Raw genomic sequence first — 22,884 nt, 5'->3', positions numbered from 1 at the left:
CTCCTTAGTGGCTGTACATTTACAGCCAGTTTACATTCCCACTAACAGTATAGGACGGTTCCCTTTTGTCCACACCCTCCCCAGCATTGATTGTTTGTAGACGTTTTGATAATGGCCATTCTGATTGGTGTGACGTGATATTGTAGTTTTGATTTGTAGTTCTCTAATAATTAACAATGTTGAGCATCTTTTCATGTGCCTTTTGGCCACCCGTATGTCTCCTTTGGAGAAATGTCTATTTAGATCTGCTGCCCATTTTTTTGATTGGGTTGTTTCTTTGATATTGAGCTGTACCAGCTGTTTGTATATTTTGTAGATTAATCCCTTGTTTGGTCTCATTGTTTGCAAATATTTCCTCGAATTCTGTAGGTTGTCTTTTTGTTTTGTTTATGTTTTCCTTTGCTTGAAAAAGCTTTTAAGTTTAATTAGGTCCTATTTGTTTTTTTCTTTATTTCCAATACTCTAGGAGATGGATCCAAAAAGATATTACTGCAGTTTATATCAGAATGTTCTGCCTATATCATTCTCTAGGAGTTTTATAGTATCCGGTTTTACATTTAGGTCTTCAATCCACTTTGAGTTTATTTTTGTGTTTGGTGTTAGAGAATATTCTAATTTCATTCTAATCATTCCTTTATGACAGTATGGGCTCGTAGATATTTATGATATATTTTGGGTTATAATCCATTACTACTTATTGTTCATTTCTTCCAGTTATGGGCATTGCAGGCTTCTCAGTTGGCTCCTTTATCTCTCTGACATAACCCCATAATTGTGTGTGTGTGTGTGTGTGTGTGTGTGTGTGTGTGTGTGTATTTTTAATTACTTTTAATTTTGAACACTACAAGATGTTGCAGGCTCATAATGTATATTTCTTGCCCCAGCCCTAGAATCAGCCACTTCTCTAAGAAGCCCTGATTGTTTTCATTGGAGTATGGTATTAGAAACCAAGACTTGGGCACTAAGTGTGCTTATTGCTCCTGTGCTGTTGTTGCTTCTAGGCCTTCTCAGCAGACAGTGCAAGGAAATATATGTGTATATACTAATCTGTGTATGTACTCATATCTATAAATATTTCTGTATTTAATTATCTCTTTCTACATTAAGATATACATTAATTTATAGTGACATCTTCAACTGTAATCTGTTATCACATAGATCATACCAGCCTTCCCCTTTTGCTTATTTGTGAACTCCCACTCAAATAGTGAGAAACCTGGTTCCCATCATTCACTATCAGTTTTTAATTGTTCAATTCCAGTATACTTGTGTAGAAATATTAGAATTGTTAGCCCACATCCCTATGGGATATAGCTTTATCAACCAGAGTATGGGGAGGGGGGATTGCCTTTGGTTTTACAAACTCTACTCATTTTCAAAATTACTTAAGTCAGCACCTTTATCTTCCATGACCTTCTGTAAGACTGTTTCATACATTTGTAATACAGCTAGATTGCTGGACATATGCTACATTCCATCATAGGAGTCACCTTACCTCCTAAAGTAATTTCTTCATTTGCATACATTAAGGTTCACTGTTTGTATGGTAACATTCAATAGTTTTAAAAATGCATAATGTTATATATACACATTTACAGTTTCATATAGAATAATTTTATCACCCCCACCCCAAAAAATCCCCTATGCTTTACTGATTTAATCATCCCTCCCCTCTCCCTGAGCCCTTGGCAACTGCTCCCCTTTTTATTGCCCTCGCAGTTTTGCCTTTTCCAGAATGTCACATAAATTGAATCATGAATATGTAACCTTTTCACACTGGTTTGTCTCACTTAATAATATGCATTTAAGATTCACCCGTGTCTTATTGTGACTTGATAGTTCACTATATTTGAACTTATTACTTAATCATATGTCATCACTTAATAATATTTAGTTGTCTGGATATGCCAGTTTGTTCATCCATTTGCCCACTGAAGGACATCCTCATTGCCTCCAGTTTTGGGTGACTATGAATAAACATCCGCATGCAGGGTTTTGTGCCTAAGTTTTCAAACAAGTTAAGTAAATGCCTTGGAACACAACTGCTGAGTTGTATCCTAAGACTCCATTTAGATTTGCTATAAACTTCCAAACTGTCTTCCAAAGTGGCCATACTATTTTGCATTTCCACCAGCAAAGAATGAGAATTCTGTTGCTCCATTTCCTCATCCATGTTTGATATTGTCAGAGTTTTTTTATTTTCCTAGGTGTTTTGTTGTTGTTGTTGTTTGTTTGTTTTTAGATTTTGGCTGTGCTAATAGGTATATAGTGGTATAGTACTGTTGTTTTAATTTGCAGTTCCCTAATGGCAAATGATGTTGAACATGTATACATATGATTATTTGCTGTCTGTCTTCTTTTATGAAGTGTGAGTTCATATCTTTTGCTCGTATTTTCACTATGTCACTTATTTTGTGGAGTTTTAAGTATTTTGTATATTTTAGATACAGAATATATGTATTTTGGATCAGATATGTGTTTTACAACTTTTTACTCTAAGTCTGTGGCTTATCTATTCATTCTCTTAAAAGTTTCTATTACAGAACAGTTTTTAAATTTTAATGATCCAGCTTATCATTTTTTATTTCTTTCATGGATTGATTTTTTTTGATGTTGTATCTAAAAACTCATCACCAAACCCAAGGTCACCTTGATTTTTTCCCATGTTATATTCTAGAAGTTTTGTGGTTTTACATTTTGCATTTAGGTTTATGATCCATTTGAGTGACGTTTTGTAAAAGGTGTAAAGTCAGTGTCTAGATTATTTTTCGCATGTATGTGTCCACTTGTTCTGGTACTATTTGTTGAAAAGACTACCCTTTATCCTCTGAATTGACATTGCTCCCTTATCAAAGACCAGTTGACAGTGTTTATGCAGGTGTATATATGGGCTTTCTCTTCTGTTCCATTGATCTACCTGTTTATTCTTTCACTAATATCACACTATTTTGATTTTTATAGCTTTATAGTAAGCCATAAAATCAGGGCATGTCCAATCCTCTGACTTTTTTCTTCTTTAGTATTATGTTGACTAATCTCAGTCTTTTGCCTTTCCATATAAATTTTATATGTTGATATTTACAAAATAGTTTGCTGAGTGTTCCCTTGGGACTGTCTTGAATCTATAGATCAGGCTGGGAAATTCTGTCACCTTAACAATATTGAATTTTCTCATCCATGAACATAGAATATCTCTCCTTTTATTTAAATCTTCTTTGATTTCTTTCATCAGAGTTATGTAACTGTCCATATATAGATTCTGTACATTTTGTATTAAACTTACACCTATGTACTTTGGGTTTTTATAGTATGCTGCTGTAAATGATTTTAATTGCAAATTCCAATTTTCATTGGTAGTAATTGGTGGAACATAATTGATTTTGTATATTAACCTTATATCCTTTGACTTTACTATGTTCCCTTATTAGTTCAAAAAGGTATTTTATTTATTATTCTTTAGGGTTTTCTACATAGTCATATTGTCTGAGAATAAAGACAGTTTCATTTCTTCCTTCTCAATCCATATGCCTCTTATTTCCTTTTCTTGTATTATTGCACCAAGATTTCCAATACGATCTGGAATAAGAGCCGTAAGAAAGGACATCCTTGCCTTGTTCCCAGTTTGAAGGGGGAAAAGCATCCAGTTTTTCTTCATTAAGTAGTATGTTAGCTGGAGGATTTTTCTGTAAATGTTCTTAATCCAAATGAAGATGTTTTCATATATTCCCAAGTTTGCAAGAGTTTTAATCATGAGTAAGTTTTGGATTTTATCAAATGTTTTATCTGCATCTAATAATATGATTGTATGATTTTTGTTCTATAATATGTTGATATTGTGAATTACACTGATGCATTTTTGAATGTTGAACTAGCCTTGTATACCTGGAACAAATTATCCTTGGTTGTGGTGTGTAGTTCTTTTTATACATTGTTGGATTTGATATGGTAATATAATGTTGAGGATTCTGCATCTATATCATGGGTATATTTGGCCTTGACTGTATCTGATTTTGGTATTAGAATTCTGGTCTCAGGATTATGATCCATTTTTTTTATAATTTATTTTTTTTCCACTGTACAGCAAGGGGATCAAGTTATCCTTACATGTATACATTTTGCCCGCACCTTTTGTTCTGTTGCAGTCTTAGTATCTAGATATAGTTCTCAATGCTACTCAGCAGGATCTCCTTGTAAATCTATTCCAAGTTGTGTCTGATAAGCCCAAGCTCCCGATCCCTCCCACTCCCTCCCTCTCCCATCAGGCAGCCACAAGTCTATTTTCCAAGTCCATGATTTTCTTTTCTGTGGAGATGTTCATTTGTGCTAGATAGGATTATGATCCATTTGAGTGAAGTTTTTAAAAGGTATAAAGTCAGTGTCTAGATTATTTTTTTGCATGTATGTGTCCACTTGTTCCAGTACTATTTGTTGAAAAGTCTACCCTTTATCCTCTGAATCGACATTGCTCCCTTATCAAAGACCGGTTGACAGTGTTTATGCAGGTGTATATATGCACTTGCTCTTCTGTTCATCAGGATGAGCTATGATGTCTTTCCTCTACCTCTGTTTTTTCTGGAGGAGATAGTGAAGAACTGGTATAATTTACTTTTTTAGTGTTTGGTCAGATTCACTAATACACCCATCTGGGCCTTGTGCTTTATGTTTTTTGAAGGTTATTAATTATTGATTCAGTTCCTTATAATAGATATAGCCCTAATCAGATGTTCTATTTCCCTTGTGTGAATTTTAATAGTTTGAATCTCTCAAGTAATAGTCTTTTTCATCTAAATTATTAAATTTGTGGACGTAGAGTTACTCACAAGATTTTTTTAGTGTCTGGCTAACGTCCATGAGATCAGTATAAGACCTTTCTTTAATATCTGATACAGTAATTTGTATCCTTTCTATTTTTATCTTGGTTAGCCTGGTTAAGGTTTATCTATTTTGTGTGTGTGTATGTGAAAGAATCAGCTTTTAGTTTCATTGATTTTTCTCTGTTGTCTTCTTGTGTTTAATTTCATTCCTTTTTATTATTTATTTTCTTCTTCTTACTTCTTTTTCATTTTCCTCTCTTCTTTGCTTGATTTAGGTTTAAATTGCTCCTCTGTCTTTGGGCTTCTCCCAATAACTCCATAGACAGAGCCTGCATCTTGTAGCTCTCTCAGCTACAATCCACTATTATTATACTGGAGCCCTGTTGGTGTGGTTTCAAGGTGTGGGGAAAGGAAGGCCCTCTGGAATCTTTTGATTTAATCTTTGGCCTAGGTCCTTGGGTTGTGACTGCTACAGATGTTTCTTACCTTCTTATTCTCCCTCAGAGGTGATAAAAGAAAGCTAAAAGGGATATGGTAAAGGGATATCCTTTCCCTGGGTGTGATAAGGTTTTGGTTAAGTCTTTGTTCCTTAAGAATAGGTCTTTGTTACAAAGAATTTTTACTAAGTGAAGTAAGTCAGAAAGAGAAAGACAAATGCCATATGATATCACCTATATCTGGAATCTAATATACAGCACAAATGAACCTTTCTACAGAAAAGAAACAAAAACTCATTGACTTGGAGAACAGACTTGTGGTTGCCAAGGTGGAGGGGAAGGGAGTGGGATAGACTAGGAGTTTGGGGTTAGTAGATGCAAACTATGGCATGTGGAGTGAATAAGCAATGAGATCCTGCTGTATAGCACAGGGAACTATATCTGGTCTCTTGTGATGGAACATGATGGAAGATAATGTGAGAAAAACAATATATATATTATGACTGGGTCACTTTGCTGTAGAACAGAAATTGACAGAACAATGTAAATTAACTATAATAGAAAAAAATAAAAACCTAAAAAAATTATATTTCTTTAAAAAAAAAAAGAATTTGGGTGTTCCCATCATGTCTCAGCAGAAATGAATCGACAATATCCATGAGGATGCAGGTTCAATCCTTGGCCTTGCTCAGTGGGTTAAGGATCCAACGTTGCCATGAGCTGTGGTGTAGGTCACAGAAGTGGCTCAGACCTGGCATTGCTGTGACTGTGGCGCAGGCTGGTGGCTTCAGCTCCGATTAGACCCCTAGCCTGGGAACCTCCATATATCGTGGGTTTAGCCATAAAAAGAAAAAAAATTTTTTTAAATAAAAAGTAAAAAATTTTTTAAATTAAAAAGTATTTTTTGGCATGTTTCAGTGTTTACTCCTTCTCATGCCTGCTAGACCCAGTAGGGGATCATTCTTGCCTCTTTACACTGAGAACCTTGTAGGGTTCCTGGAGGTAAAATCCATGAAAGTGTGGGCTTCCCACTATGACGGCAGCCCCCCAAAGTTTCTCAATCTTATGCTGGTCCACACTCAGCCCCCAGCACTTCATCAAAATGATCACAGAGATGTCCCACCAGTTTGTGGCTCCAGTGGCCTTTGCTCTAGGCAGTGGATCTCAACAGTGGCTCTCTAGAATTCTCCTGTCTCTCCGGATCTCAGGGTGGTAGTTTGCCTTGTAACCTCAGTTTTCCACATAATCCAAGAAAGATTCGTTCGTGATTTCTCAATTTGTTAGCTTTTTCTTCTTGTGATGGAGATGGGAGTAATGACTTCTAACTCCTTTATGAGCAGGAGCTGTAATGGAGAGTCTCTATTTACAATGTGTTTACGGATTCTCCTACAAGGATACAAACATATGAAATCAGAGGCTGGGTCTGTTTTATTCACTGCCGTATCTTCAGGAACTTTAAGATGGTACCTGACTCAGAGTATGTGCTTAATAAATATTTGTTAAATACATTGATAAACCAGTTGATATTCCACAAGCACATCACATACCAGACAAACTGTGCTTGGTATGGATGTACAGTGACAAAGAAGAAAGATCCTATGTGTCTGCAGTCATTACATGGTGGTAGGGAGCATGGTGGGCATATGCTTTAAGTGAAAATAACAATAAACTGTGGATTAGAGGATAGGGAAGTCTTGAAACATACAAGACACCTACCGAGACTAGCCTCACTCCGCAAAAGGGAGGTAAAACAATGCCAGAGGAGAAGACTGCCACCTGAGTTGAGCTGTGAAGAATGAAGAGCTTCTGGCCCATAGGAGGGAGGCAATCCAGACAGAGGGGCTAGAGTAGACCTGATCAAATCTGTGTTGGACAACATGCAAAGTGGTTTTCTCACCCTGCCTCGTGTAACGTTGAGTACTCCACACAAGGCAGGCCCCATTAACGCATTTCACAGATCAGAGAATTTAAGTGGCTCGAGAAGATGTCTCCAGTGCTGCGTGATGGAGCAAGTCTCTCTGAGCCCAGAGTCCATTTCTTCCTGCTACAATAATGACTAAAGCACGAATCAGAGCCTGGTGGAGAAGCCAAACACAGAAACAGATTTTTTAGGGTACCCGTGCTCCCTTTGACTTTGCTTCACTGTTGTTTTTCTGTAAGACTGCAACCCTAGAAGTAGTAAGCCGCAAATCAGGGCTGCTTTGCAAATGCCCACAACGTACTGGAGGGAGTTTTGTCAGAGAAGGCGGGAAAGAAAAATAAATGTGGGCTTCTGCTCTTTAAACCCCAGCCCAGTGAGGCGGACTTCCCGGAATACTTCAGGCTGCTTCAAAGGCCTATTGTGGAAAGTCTCCAGATGTGCGTGGAAAACCTCACTGGGGAGCTTCCCCGTGAAGAGGCCTTTTAAGCTGGAACTGAGATGAAGGAAGTTGATGTGATGGGTCCTACCAGGTGGCCCAGTTTTCTGAAGGCGCCCAGATTCCACCATAACCTTAAGAAGGCGGGGGGATTAGCCAGTTCAGATGCCTTTGCCAAACAGTGCATCTTCTTTGAGTGCAGAAGTCAGTGATTTTTTTTTTTTTTTTTTTTTTTTTTTTGCTAGAGTTGGTGGCGGGGACATTCACTAAATGATTTATCTGCCTCTAAACTGTTAGTGACAGCCTGATCATTCCTCCAACTCACCTTGGGAGGGCTGGGAAGGACTTAAGGTTGAGAAAAGTCGAGGTCCTCAGTGATTTGTACCCATTCCTGCAATGATGCCTATTAGCGCTCTGAGAGCCGGCATCCAATGGAATTTTGCCCTGAGGCTCTGCACTGAATCTCCGCTTAAGCTGTCTACTTAGTGTTCTGTCTGGCCTTAGTTTGAGACCCCATCTTCTTCTAGCTAGACATGGTGAAGTCAGAGAGACTCAGGTTTAAACCCCACCTCTATGGTTCACTGTGGCATCTTGGACAGAGGAACTTTCAGTTTACTAGGTCTCAGTTTCCTCATCTGTAAAACGAGGGGACCCTAGATCCGGCATCATCCTCTGGCTCTGGGGAGGAAATGAATGGCTGAGTTGATGCACTCAAGGTGCCAAGCCCAGAGCCTGGCACCAAGGAAGGACCCAGTCTGTTTTCATTCCCTTCCCTGCCATCACAAGGGAAGGCAAGGGCTCTCCCATTTGGCCCCTGAATGTTCCTTCTGTAGCTCTTTAAATCCTTTCCCTGCCATGTCCATATGCGCTTAGCTAAGTATTTTGAGATCGCAGTGTATTTAGGGGAAAGTCCTTTTGACTACAGCTAAAATTAGGCCTCTCTTTTGCTTCTCTGTTTACCAACCCCCCTTCCTATTTTAACTAATGAGAGGCATTGACACTGAGACACACTTGAGAAAAGTTGGGAGAACAGCTGGGAGTTGTTCTAGATATCAGCAGCTGCTACTGCTCAGCTTCAGGCACCCGGTGAGGATGCTCCTGATGGGGAGGCAGGAAAGGGGCCTCAGAGAAGAGAGAAGGAGTGCCAGAGCCTGCCCCAGGCCCACTGAGCAGGGCGGGAGTCCTGCTACAGTGTCCTCCACCTTCTGCTGAAAGAAGGGGTGGGGTGGGGCGGTTTGCAGGGGGAGGAGTGGAGGCAAAGGAAAAAGAGAGGAAGACAGAGCTGACAGGAAGGCATTAAGAAGTTCAGCAGGTGGCTAGTTATGTAATTAACACCACTCCTCCCACCTAGACTACTGGGGTAGTCTCCCAACTGGTCTCACACTCAGGGCTGCTCTCCCACTGGAACCAGAGAGGGTGGGGGAAAGAGCAAATCTCCCTTCCTAAAACTCTGCAGTGGGTTGCCTCTATGGACTTAAGGAAACATTTCTAAACCCAGCCAATGGTCCTTGAGTGCCTGCAAGTGCCCTCACCCTCCTTCCCTACAGTTGCTACAGCCCAGCCTGCTGCATTTGCTTCAGCTCCTCTCACCAGACCTTCCTTTCCTGCAGCCAGATTACCTGAATTGCATCCAGGGGCCTCTACCATCGAGCTGTATGACCTTGACTTTGGTTGGGCAAATTACTGCACTACTTTGTGCCTCATTTTCCTTATCTGAAAAATGAGGACAGTAATAGTAATTGCTTCAGAGAGTTTCTGTAAGGGCTAAATGAATAAAGAGTTAATAGATATTTAGGATAATGGCTGGGATATAATTGCTCGATACTGCTTTATCTACTGTTGTCCACCACATCACTGCTATCATGTCGTTATTTCTTTTATTCCCTTGGCTGTAATGCTGCTCTTCTCCCAACACACAAACTTGTTCTTGACCTAGGTCCTCCACGTCTTCAGCTGTGAGCTTAAATGTCACTTCCTAAGAGAAGTATTCCCCAATCCCCCAATCTTAGCTAGTATTCCCCCCAAAATATCCTCCAGCCCCTTGTACTTCTGCTTCATAGTACTTTGTGTAACACATTGGTATAGATTTTTTGAGAATATTTGTTTACTGTCTGTATCCCCTGTAAGACTCTAAGTTTCTCAAGGGCAAGGACTATGCTGATTTTGTTCACCAGGGACTGCCAGAGCCTAAAACAGTGATTAGCATATAGTAGGTGTTCAATAAGTGTATATAATGGGAGGAAGGGAGGGAGGAAGCCAGGAGAAAGGAGGAAAGGAAAGAAGGAGAGAGGGAGGGAGGAGGAAAAGAAAAGGAAGATTATTGGGAAAAAAGAAAAAATACCTCCCAAACAGTCTTCTGGGGATCTAGTTCTCTCCCCTGCCTTAGGCTGCCAACGGCTGAGAGGACTTCTTGCCCCTCGTGCCCTCTGTCCTCACTCCTCTTTCCTGTGTCCCACCCCTTTGGAAAGGCTCTAAGCATCTCCAATCATGTTGATATAACAAAGATACTTTCCAGTATATTGACTACTCCACTAATCCCTTCTTGTTAAACACAGTGAAGATGCAAACATTTGTCTTCTGGAGATACTGTCTTAAACTCTTGTAGGATAAAAACTCTAGATAGTGAGCCATTAGACATAAGCAAGGCTTTGGTGTCACCTGTTCATGTGGGGGCCTTCCTTTTGAAGACCCTTCCTCCAACACCGCAGAACTTTTCAAAGATAATCATGGCAGAACCTAGGGGACAGGAGACCTTCTTTCTGACCCCTTGTTTGCCTGTTCTCTGCTTGACTCCATGTTAAAGTGTAAGCCATTCTGTTGATTTGTACCTGTGGCCAGCTGTGTCTGTCACCAGGGCACCTACGCCCATGGTGTGCCACCTCATGGTATGCCTCCCTCCTGGGCGTCCAACATGGGGACTGACCTTGCTGTGACCCACCTCTCAGAGGAGACCTGGGAGCTCTTCTCTGATGGGCAGACCACTCAGGTTGCCTGGAATGTCATTTTATTTTTAGGAGAAAAATACAAAAATATACTTAAAGCATAAAAAAGGGAGACATGATGCAGCATGATATCTAGAATGTTTCACAAAAGAATACAGTCTTGTTTAACAAATGGGCTTTAAGTGACTTGCTGTGGGGTTGCCAACTTCATAGTGCTGTAGCAAAATATGTCTTAGCTTTAATGAATTTACAAACCAATGTGCTTCCATTTCAAAGTAAAAACAACATCTCAGGTCAAAGAGATGTCTGCAGAGTTACATCGATCTAGCAGCTAAGAAACATTTATCTGAGAAACATGCCTGAAACAAAATAGATTTTTCTAAGGAGCATACTAGGGTTTTTTTTTATATCTAGATCCTAATCAAGGATTGCATAGTCTTAAAAATAATCCAAATCTGTGCCTCAGTATAAATAGTTTCTGGCCAAAGACAAATCCAGTAGCTATTAGTTCTCAGATATCAGTCTCAAAAGGGGTGTCTTCTCTTCCTGAGGATGGTGGTTCCATAAGGAGCAATGTCGGGGTGCCCTAAAGCTCAGAGCTACACTAAGACCCATGCCCATCCCACCTGGCAGAGAACTTTCTGGGCTGCCATAGAGGGAGAAGAGCCCAGCCCATCATCATCACAGCTTCCTCTCTATAGAGCTAGGTCCTTCTTCCCTTAAGGAAAGCTTCCTGGAGGAGGTGGCATTTTAGGTTGACCATTTCTTTACCCATCTTTTCTTTCAACAGATGTTTACTGGGTGAGCACTGTCAATAAGCTGAGCCTTGTGTTTCACCATGACCTGTAGATAGAGCCCCTGCCCACAAGGAATTGTTGGTCCAATGACAAAGACAGATAATAAAATAATTGCACATATGGTCAATATACCTGTTATGAGAGCTTAAAGGAGAGGCACAGGGTGTGATCAGAGTGGGTGGAATTCAAGATCTCTAAGTGTGACTAGTGATTCCTACCTTCTAGGTGGTTAGCTTACAAGGGTACCCTGGAGGGCAAGATTGTCAGTAAATGTGATCATAAAAGCAGATGGACCTTTTAACCAGTCTTATTATTGTATTTTAATTCAGACACCCTCCCCACCCCCAGGGTGAATGGCTCACATACCCCTGCCCTTTGATATACAGCAAAGTTAAACAAATGGATCCTTTTTTTAAAAAAAATATTATCTTGTGTCTTTTTATTTATTTACTTATTTTTTGGCCACATCCATGGCATGTGGAAGTTCCTGGGCCAGGGACTGAACCTGCAACTCAGCAGTCACCCAAGCTGCTACAATAACAATGCCAGATCCTTAACCCTCTGTAACACCGGAGAACTCCCAGCAAATGGATTCTGTTGCCTGGGTTTGAATCCTAGTTCTGCCATTTACTAGTTGGGTGATCTTGGCAAGTTACTTAAGCTCTGTTCACCTCACTTTTCTCCCCTGTAAAAGAGAGATGATACCCATCTCGGGGGGTTGCTGTGAATATTGATGAGGTAAGGAATGGTCACTCAATGTGGTGCCAAATGCATCTGATACCAAAAAACGTTAGCCATGGTTATTACTAATGAGTGCTGAAGGAACTGTGACAATTCTTACTTCCATTCCATTTCTACCCCAAGGGTGAGAGTAAGATCTGATTCCTGAGCAGGATTCTGATAGGGATGTGGGAGAGACTGGGAAGTGGAGGATATTTCCTTCTAGTTTCTGATGCAAACAGGCCTCCCCACCTCCATTCCAGCCTTGAAAAGCTGCCGAGCTCCCCTTGAATTCCCTCTGCAGGTCCTGCACACACTTACTCCTAGGTGGAGGCCACCACCCTGCACGCCCCCAGGTAAAGGCTTTGGGGTCCCAGGCAGTCATAGTTTCTTGCCCCAAGATGTCTGTGCATAAGGGCGCTAGCATTTTCCATTGTTTCATATGTTCTGTCTTGACACATATTTTTCCCTTTCCTCTTCTCTTCACCACCCCAAGGAAACCAGGAGATGCCCTCTTTGGGAAGGTCTTAGCCACAGGCACTGTGCTAAGTGTCCAGAGGCTGCACCTAAACTCCTGAGTTGTCCCAAAGTTTCTGCTGCTTTAAAAAAAAAAAAAATGCCTTCACTTCTCAGGTGCAGGTGCCAGATCTTGTAGCACTTACAAGGACAAATCCATTTCTACTGAATAATGGAGCTTAAAACCCACATGACTGGCTGATGTAAGCTCTGGCCAGGTCTGTGAGGAATCTTTGCAACATTATTTCTTTTGATGTTCTTTTCTTATAGCTGTTATCCTCTGAACAGGAGGAGGCGGGGCTGAGACTGTGCTGCCCACTCTGCTGTTTTGTGACCCCATGACCCTGAGTGAGCCCTTGCAGATCCGGAGGAGCAAGCTCTGTGCATACAGCCTGCACTTCCTCACTATGCCTCTACCTGAATGGGCCAGTGCCTAAGCCCAGAAACCTAAGAGTTGTTGATTTATTTCTGACAACTCTTTCCCCCAACATACCCACCTAAGTACCATTTCTATCTGTGAGCATCTCTTGTCCAGCAGTGCCACCTTCATCTCCCCCTGGACCCTGCACCCGGCCCCCACCAGACTGAATACAGCAGAGTGGCCAGATGGCAGCACTCTGGCTCCCCTGCGCCCCAGGAAAGGACCCTGTGGGGGCTGCCTGTTTCTCAGCTCTATCACCTACTCCCTTGCACTTGCTCTGTTTACTCCAGACACACTGACCTTCTCATGCCTCCGATGTGCCATTTTCCCTTCCCCCTTGTGGTCCTCTCCTCTGCTGGATGCATGCTTCCTCCATCATTCACCTAGCTAATGCCATCACATCCTTTGAATGTCACTGAAGCCACAACATACAGGATGCATGCACGCAGACATCCCATACCATACACGCCTGAAAAGCATACATAACATGAGGCAGTGGAGGCTCAGGAATGCCAAGATCCTCCCTAGCCTCTCCCCTGCACCAGGCGCTGCAGGAAGAGAGAGCCTCATCTCTCAGAATCAACCCGCTCTCAGCAGGGAGAAGAAGGATCTGAAGAGCTAGCCGTCTGAGCCCCCCTTGCCGTGCCATGCATCCTCACGCTTCTGAGCCAAGCATCCAAGGAGAAACTGTGGACAAGATCATTTCTTCTCTCCTTGCCTCTAATCTGACACATCATTTCTTGATTATTCATCAGAGATTAACTTCTGCAAACAAACTAGCAAAGTTTTTCTGCCCAAACTATCCAGCGCAGTCTCACCTATCCATCTGGCCACATCCAGAGCATTCATTCGAAGAATTTTTGTTCTTGGAGGCTTCACTCTCCCAGACACAGAGACTAGGCAGGAGCGGGGAAGGGGAAGAGGGGCAGAAAGGAAGGGTGAGAGAAGAGAACTGCTCAGAGTGACCTGAGGACATTCACAAAAAGGTATTCCACTCACCCCCCTCCTGTATGCACTATACACTCCTATACACACTCCTCCCTAACCCCCACCCCCCGAGATTTTCTTCCACTCACCAGCCCTCTAGGGTAAGGCTTAGGCCACCTTCCTCCCTTGGCCAATATCTGGTCCCTAGTGTATCCCACCCAGCCCTTCATTTTCATGCACCCCCCTTCAGCTCATGAGAAAGATCTGCAGCCCAGGAGTCTAGAGTCCCAAATTCTAGTCCTGTCCTTGACAAGAGCTGGCTTTCTGATCTTCTCTGAGTTATTATCAGTTTCTTCCTCTGAGGCTTTCTCAGCAGCCTGGGTTTCACCCCTGAATCCACCTGGCATGGAAGCAACCAACATTAGTGAGTGCTTATTTTAATGCAAAACTCCAGCCTGGAAATTACTGATGACTTATCCACTGGCAATCCCTACAAAGAAGATAGTATTCCCATTTTACAGAGAAGGAAGTTAAGACTGCAGAAAGTTAAGAAACCTGCCCAGATCCACAGGCTGGTAGAGAAGAGGCAGGTTTCAAACCCAGGTGTGGGAGTTCCCATTGTGGCTCAATGGTAACAATCCGACTTGTATCCATGAGGATGTGGGTTCGATCTGTGGCCTCGCTCAGTGGGTTAAGAATCTGGCATTGCTGTGAGCTGTGGTGTAGGTTGCAGACATGGTTTGGATCCCACGTTGCTGTGGCTGTGGTGTAGACCAGCAGCTATCACTCCAATTCGACCCCTAGCCTGGGAATCTCCATATGTTATGAGTGTGGCCCTAAAAAGACTAAAAATAAATAAAAGCAACCCATGTCTGCTCGTTCCAGAGTTCCTGAGCCATAATCGTAAGCTGAGTCCCAAGTATACTGCAGGGAAAGAAACCACAGTGAGTTTTTATAAAACATGAAATAGAGCTCATTGCTTTTCACTCATGCACTATGCAGAAGATGGGATGCCTTTCTTGGATCCCTTCTCCCCATACACACTTCTGCTTGGGAGCTGAGAAGAGGGAACACGTACATTGGGGCCTCACCTACTAATTGTTAAGAGCCACAGAGCAGTATTGGAGGAAGAGGAAGAAACAGGAGAGAGAGCACTGCGTGCTATAAGGCTCTTAAGTATCATCCAACCCAGCCTGGGCCTTCGGATACCCTATGAGGAAACAGAACCAGAATGGTCGTAGAACTTGTTTGAATTCACGCCACTTCCAGATGGAGAGCAGACCCTATAACCCAGGCCTCCTGACTCTTTCCACAGAATCATGCAAGTCAAATAGGCCTCCTCCATTCAAAAAGAAGAACCCTTCAAGAACATTGATTTTGTACCGTCTAAAAGCCACGCCGAGCTATGCTAAAGGTAACAGGCACTGCAGAAATGTTCCCACAGAAACACTCAGCTGAGCACACAAAGAAATGGGTCTCCAAGGAACAGGGTAAGAATTGTCTCTGAAGGGATCTGTGCTGGTGAGATTACAAAAATCATAATATACGAATAAATGAACATATGGAAGAAATCAAGCAAAGCCCTCTCCTCCTTCCCATATGTAAACTCAGCCTTCGCCTCAAGTCATTAAGCAAACACAGATGCAGCCAAACCAGGCACCAGATGGCAAACGAGAGTTGGAGAAAAGGTAAAGAAAGCTTTTGGTGTTTATTCAAAGATGGGATAAAAAGCCATGATCCAAAATGCCGTGGTTTCCACAGAATGGTCACCTAGGGTCACCAAGACCCAAACCAAGGCCCATAAGTGACCAAAACAAAACAACACAAAACTAGGGTAGTCATGGTTGGGAAGCTGTAGGAATGGACAGTGTCAGAACAAAGTGATAATTCAGAGAAATGAAAGAAAGGATTCAATATAGTAAAAGGACCAGAGAGGGACAGGAAAGTAGGAAGAATGAGCTTTTGCTGAGTACTTGCATAGGCCAGGAGCTTTGCACCATTGGTCTCATTTAAGCTTTCAACTACCCGTTAGGTATTAGCCAAGTTTTATACAGGAGGAGATTTCATAAGTGGGCCAAGAGAGATTAGGCTCCAAGATCACATCATAGCATCACATCACCTAGCTATTTGCAGCCCTTTCTGTGCACTGTCCCCAGCTTTGCAGTCAGAGAACTCTGTAATCTCTTATCCTGTTGTCAGATCATGTAATGTTTGACACAGAAAACATGGTCCTTGAATGACTCCATTCACCCTGTAATTGTTGAGCATTCACCGACTGACATGCCCCTTGGAAAGACGCCTGGGTTTTAGCTGTGTCCCAGACAGCCAGGGGAAGTCCTGTGGCCTCTCACCCCTTCTGCCCATCCCACTGGGAGTAAAGAAGAAGGTGACCTAGTCAGGAACTGTCTACAGGGGAAACCAGAGCAGATGCACAGTGGGGAAGAGAACATACCTGAGAACGTGAGAACTGGACGTCTCTGCACTTTTTTTTTTTTTTGCTTTTTAAGGCTGCACCCATAGCATATGGAGGTTCCCAGGCTAGGCGTCTAATCGGAGCTACAGCTGCCAGCCTACACCACAGCCACAGCAACGCAGGATCTGAGCCAAGTCTGCAACCTACATCACAGCTCACAGCAACGCCGGATCTTTAACCCACTGAGCAAGGCCAGGGATCGAACCCTTGTCCTTATGGTTTCTAGTTAGATTCTTTGCCGCTGCGACACAACGGGAACTCCTGGACTCTACTTCTATTTCACAAAGGACACCCTTGCACATTCCTCACCCACGTCTTAGCTGGTACACTGGGGATAAGCACCTGTAATGGCAATCCCAAGGGCATCCTAGCTTTTCACTGTGCATGAGTTTCAGTGTGCATTACTGGGATAGAAAATTCCAGTAATGCTTCAGTTTCAAAAAAGAGTTTAAATTGATCATCAAACTGTGCCTCTTCTCCCCAGATCAATCAGATCACTCCTTAGCTTGCAGGTGGAACAGCTGGGCAGGAAACTGCTCCTGAACTAGAGCTAGGCAGACCTATCTCCTAACTCCTCTACTAGCTAACCTTGCTTCTTGGGCAAGCCACATTCTGCTGTAGTTCCAGTTTCCTTGTCTCTGAAACAGGGTTAACATGTAATTTGCAAGGCTGTTGTGAAACTTCTGTATTTTCCTCCTACCCCTCTTCTCTCTTTCCACATGGCCAATCTCCATGTGGCCATTTAATTTTCTCATTTTTCCCCCATTGTTCGTCTTTTACCAAATCCCCATCCAGGATGAATCCAGCTTTCTGCCTTACTTATGCCTGCCTAAAAGCCACTAAACCCTATAAGAAAACATCATACAACAGTAAGGCAGGCTTCAAACATGTATTGGTGATCCCTGGACAGCTCCCCTCACCCTCTGGTTTCTTTTGCCGGATAGACACCAGAGGAGGCTGGGGGGGCAGATGAAGCTCTTATTTTCCCAGCTCTCTCCTTGCTCAATTGCCACAGTTTTGCTGATCCATGTATCTATAGCATAGACCACAGTTCCTGCACAAGGTCCTCTCCCTACAACTTTTTCACTGGATGAAGGGAACCACTCCCTCCCCTTGCTCCTTCAGCCCAGGAGGTAGTAACGGTTCCTCACTCTTGCTAGTCGTGGGCTACTTATTTCTTTTTTTCATGGCTTTATTTTCTAATTTATTTTTTACTGAAATATAGTTGATTTACAATGCAGTGTTAGTTTCAGGTGTATAGCAAAGTGATTCAGATATATATATGTGTGTATATATATATTTTTTTCTTTTCCCTTATAGGTTATTATAAAATATCGAGTATAGTTCTCTAGTCTATACAATAAGTCTTTATTGGTTATCTATTTTATATATGGCGATGTGTGTATGTTAATTCAAAACTCCTAATTTATCCCTCTCTATCTTTCCCCTTTGTTAACTGTAAGTTTATTTTCTGTGTCTGTGAATCTATTTCTGTTTTATATATAAGTTCACTTGTATCACATTTTTAATATTCTACATATAAGCAATTTCATATATTTTTCTGTCTTTTTTTGGATATTTTCTGCTATTTTTCTGATACTTGTGTCTGATTTTTTTCTAATATTCGTCTGATATTTCTGACATCAGATTTCTGATATTTGTCTGATATTTTCCCTGTCTGATTAACTTCAGTTAGCATGATAATTTCTAGGTCTATCCATGCTGCTGCAAATGGCATCATTTCATTCTTTTTTATAGGTGAGTAATATTCCATTGCATATACTTACCACATCTTTTTTATCCATTCCTCTGTCAGTGAACATTTATGTTGCTTCCATGTCTTGGCTATTGTAAATATTGCTGCAATGAATTTGCAGTTTCAAAAGTTTAAACTTTTGAATTATAGTTTTCTCTGGATACAGGCCCAGGAGTGGGATTGCTGGATCACATGGTGGTTGTACTGTTTTTTAAGGAACATCCATACTGTTCTCCATAGGGCTGTACCTGGGGTACGTATTTCTCTTCCTAAACCTTCCTTTGAAGAAACCTTTTATTAAGCATTATTTCATTTTTCCAATAGAAGTGTCCATCTCTTTCCTGGTAGGAACCTGCCGAATACGTCAGCTCAGTTTCCCATTTTCTGCAATTATGATATCAAACCTCCCCAATTCCCAGCCCTACCTTTCCTCTCACATTCAGACATAGGACCTCTCAACCACCAACTACCTCAAAAAGAAATTATGCTCTGTTAGAAATTCACCTGCCATCAAACCTCCTATGTTTCTCTTATCCAGCGCTGTGCTGGACTGGTTCATACCCACTCCCAGGAGCCAACTATGGGCATCTCTACCCAGCTCCACATTCAGTGACATTACATTAGTGGCTTGGAATTAGCCAGTGTGGAAGTCTTTACACCACAGGAATTGGTCCTTTTTTGTTTTGTTTTGGTGGAGCCAATTATTGGGTATCTATCAATACACTACGGCTTACATCCAGACCTTTTTCTCCTTTACATCTGTTATAGTGGAAGAGATGCCCCACCTATAGAAGGGGCAGAAGTTTCTTCACCTCCCTGACAGTCCATTCAGTCCCTTCCCTGCCTATTTCACCTCTCCTTCCCTGCTAACGCCTTCTCAGCAGCATTTAAACTTGCTCTGGGTGTGTCCTGTCCAATACTGTAGTCACTCATCAGAGGTAGTTACTGAGCCCTTGAAGTGTGGCTCGTCCAGACTGAAAGGTATAAAAGATACCCCAAATTTCAAAGACAGTATGAGTACAAGAACATGGAATATCTAATTAATAATGTTTGTATTACTGGTTGAAATTATATTTGGGGTATAATAATTAAATAAAAAATAATAAAATTAAGTTCATCAGTTTCTTTTCACTGTTTTAAGTGGCTACTAGGAAATTTCAAGTTACTTATGTAACTCATATTATTTCTGTTGGAAAATGCTACCACAAACTCTTATAAGTACAATCCCTTCTTCGATCTGTCACCTTCCCGTTATTGCCTCTCACAGTCAAAAAATTTTAAAGGTGGCTATCCTGTCATCTTCTCAGCAGCCACCTCCTCCTTAACCGAGGATGACCTGCCTTACACTTCCACAAATCCACCACACTAGTGCTAGTCGAGGTCACTGATGCTAACCTAGGCCGTGTCCAAGCCTTACCCTGCTTTACCCTTAGCAGCATTTTGCAACTTGGATCACTCCCTTCATTGAAACACTTTTCCATTGACAACATACTTTCCTGATCTTCCTCTCACTATTCTGCTTTCCAGATTCCTTTGCCAGCTCCCCTCTCTCCTCTACCCCGCCTTTTATGTTGGTCTTCTATGAGATTTTGTCCCTCTCATCCATTTCTTTTTTTTTTTTTTTTCCATCCCATCCACTTCTAAGGACTCATGTTCTATCTATATGTCAGCAGCTCTACAGCTGTCTTCATAGCATCTCCACTTGAAGGGCCCACAGGCATCTCAATTTAAACATGTGCAGATCTGAACTCATCATGTCCACCTTTGCCTATGAAAGTAACAAGTACTAGCTTAGGCCATGGCATTATTGGTAAATGACCCCACATCTGCTTAGTCACTCCTGCCAGAACTTCAAGGACGTTCTGACCTATCTTCTCTTGTCCTCCCGCCTCAGTCTCTCCAGGTCTCTTTCTAAACGACATCTCATATTTCTTGAATTCTTCCACTTTGCTTTAATTCCACAGTCACTGCCATGGTCCAGGATGCCAGCATTCTCACCCAGACTGCTCCAGGGACCTCTTGAATGGTTTCCCTGCCTCCACGTTTACTCCTCTCTAATCCATTCCCTACACATTACTCAAAGTGATCTCTTACAAATTTGAATAGGGCAGCTCTGGCTTAAAATTCTCCAATAGCTTCCCCTTGACTTTGGCATAATGTCAGAAACCTTTAACATGATTTTCAAAGGCCACCCAAAATCTGATTCCTGCCTTCGTTCGTAGCTTTATCTCTTAGCACTTTTTCTCTTCACTCTTTCTACTCCAGCCATCTTGGACTTGTTTTAGTTCTATGAATGCACCATATTATCTTGATTTGGGGCCTGCAAATACGTACTTCCTTCAGCCTGGGACCGTCTTCACCAACTTGATTTACCTGTTTCTCCAACACCTTTTGAACCTTCAGATATTTCGTTAAGCCCCCAATCTAGTATTGTCTTCTCTGACCCTCTCTATTGCACCTGTGTTTTTCTACTAGACCCTAAACTCCATGAGGTCAAGGATCAGAGCTACCTGATAACACGGATGTATCCCCAGTGCCTAGGACAATACCTGGCAATGACAGGTACTCAATAACTACTTGCTGAACAATAAAATAGTATCTGGCTCAAAGTTCCCATTTTGGAGACAGGAAAACTAGGATCCAAAGAAAGGAGGCAACTCATTCAAAACTATAGAGCCCAGATGAAGACGAATAGAGGACCAGAGCCTCTTGATTTCCAGATCCCTTCTCTTTCCAGTACAGCATGTACTTGTCAATAATTTAGTAACCAAAGGGAAGCAGACTGAATTCCCAATGTCTTGTGAAAGCCAGAGCAAGCTTGTGTTTATAAACACAGCTGACATAGTTGTTGTTTTCTTTGTTTGTTTTAAGTAAAAGGCCTGGAAGTCCAACCCAAAAATAAAGTCCACATTTCCAAGTACGGGCTCCTACGTCTATTCCCTCCAGCCCCCCATTCTGCTCATTGTCCATCTTTCCTCCCCTCATTGACCAGAGCCATCAGCTGGTATTCAGAGTTGAATGATTCCTTCATTCTGTTTCCTGTCAGAGTTCTTGGCCTTCTTTAATAGAAATTGATAAGAGGCCAGACAAGAAATTTAGACAAGGCTTTATTTCAGGTTCCCTCTCTCCTTCCCAGTTTCCTTCCAGCCCTTCTTGTCTTTTGGGTGCTTTGGTGCCACCCTTGGTCTCTCCAAGTCCTGGTTTTAGACTGAACCACTCTGCTTGCCTTCTTCCTCTAAAGTTGATTTGAAATGCATTATGGCTTAGCCAGAGGCCCTTGTACCATCAACCAGTTTAAGGCCGGCCCCAAAGGCTAGACCAGGGTGTCTATGCCCCACTTCTTTTTTTCTTTGCTTTTTTTAGGGCTGCACCCATGGCATATGGAAGTTCCCAGGCTAGGGGTCGAATCAGAGCTACAGCTGCTGGCCTATGCCACAGCCACAGCAGCTCGGGATCTGAGCCACATCTGCAACCTACACCACAGCTCACCGCAATGCCGGATCCTTAACCCACTGAACAAGGCCAGGGGTCAAACCCTCAACCTCATGGTTACTAGTCAGATTCATTTCCACTGTGCCACAACAGGAACTCCTCCAACTTCTTTTTTTTTTAATGATTTTTTATTTTTTCCATTATACTTGGTTTACAATGTTCTGCCCCATTTCTAATATGTTTTGGAGATCCTAAACATAGAGCTTTAAGGCGTGTGGAGGGAGAGATAGATGGATAGATAGCCTGTGTCTTAGATAATTTGGTTACTTACCAGCCTAAACATAAATTGACCCTAGTGACCACCCAGTATCCCTTGCAGCACAGTCGTTGTCTACTATGTTAATGCTGTCATATTTTGATTCTTTGCTGCCGATTATGGTTCCTGATCTGTTGGCCAAGGAATCTACCCAATACAAAATTAACTTTGAAGCAGGAAGTGTACCTTTCCTGAGAGCTTTTAGGATGTTGCATTTTCTAGAGTTGCAATCTCCCATTGGCTCACTCCATCCTAAACAAAGTTCCTCCCTTGCAGTCATAAATGAAGCATATCCTGGCTAAAGAACTTTGTGGATTAGAGCGACCGATTGACTTTGGCAACTAAAGGAGTAGTAGAGGTGATTCCTGTTCATCAATGTGTTTGATTTAATAGATGGGGCCCTTCTTCTATATAAAGAAGAAATTAGAGTCAGAAGAAATATATCGATTAGAAGAAAAGGACGTCATTGAGATTCTGGAAATTACCAGCAGGTGAAGAGGACATTTGGTGGGAATCATGGGGCAAAGTGGAGAACTGGATTAATGGGCAGTTGAGGTCAGAAGGTGGCTATTGGAATGCTGTAACCACTTTGAAACCACACACCTCAAGTGTTGAATGGATCTTATAAACAGATGCTGAAGCCTTACATGATGATGACAAACCTCCAGATGGATATGGAGACTGAGATCTAAGCCTTAGCCTCATTTACCATCAGCAAGAAGCTGATGATGACAGCAGTGAGCTGCAGAGGAGAGAGGGATGATTGTATCTGTATCATTGGGTGGTATCAACCTCAGAGCAGCAGGGCTATTGCTTGCAGATGGAGGAGTAATCATCAGGAAATGATAATGAGGAGCCATTCGAATAGTAACGCCCACCACCTTCCCCAGCCTACCCACTCCACCAACCTGAAACATACACCCAAGTGATATATATTAATTCTAACTTTTAATAATGTTTCTGGGAAAATAAGGTT

General features: G+C 42.0%; 1 protein-coding gene across 37 annotated transcripts in view; it reads left to right on the top strand.

The window, feature by feature from the left end:
* Nucleotides 1–22,884, top strand: part of FGGY (FGGY carbohydrate kinase domain containing) — a 459,774-nt gene that overhangs the window by 415,877 nt on the left and 21,013 nt on the right. For 2 of the 37 annotated variants that reach the window (XR_014808145.1, XR_014808144.1), the window contains one exon: nt 15,247–15,421. The exons of 26 other annotated variants lie outside the window; for them this stretch is intronic. Coding sequence is in view for 9 of the 11 variants with exons in the window: in XM_084964939.1 (XP_084821065.1) it covers nt 15,247–15,345 (99 nt within the window). In the remaining 2 variants the exon portion in view is untranslated. Of the gene's footprint in view, nt 1–15,246; nt 15,512–22,301; nt 22,400–22,884 lie in introns of those variants that run through there. 9 more of the 37 variants (XM_084964939.1, XM_084964929.1, XM_021097798.2 and 6 more) reach the window with 5 other exon arrangements.

Source organism: Sus scrofa, chromosome 6 (genome assembly GCF_054392235.1).
Source record: "Sus scrofa isolate SSC_HxYL_T2T_F1_AM1 chromosome 6, Sscrofa_HxYL_maternal_Yorkshire_Landrace_v2.0, whole genome shotgun sequence".
Lineage (NCBI taxonomy): Eukaryota > Metazoa > Chordata > Mammalia > Artiodactyla > Suidae > Sus > Sus scrofa.
The sequence above is the reverse complement of the archived record's forward strand: the minus strand, read 5'-3'. Positions and strand labels throughout refer to the sequence as shown.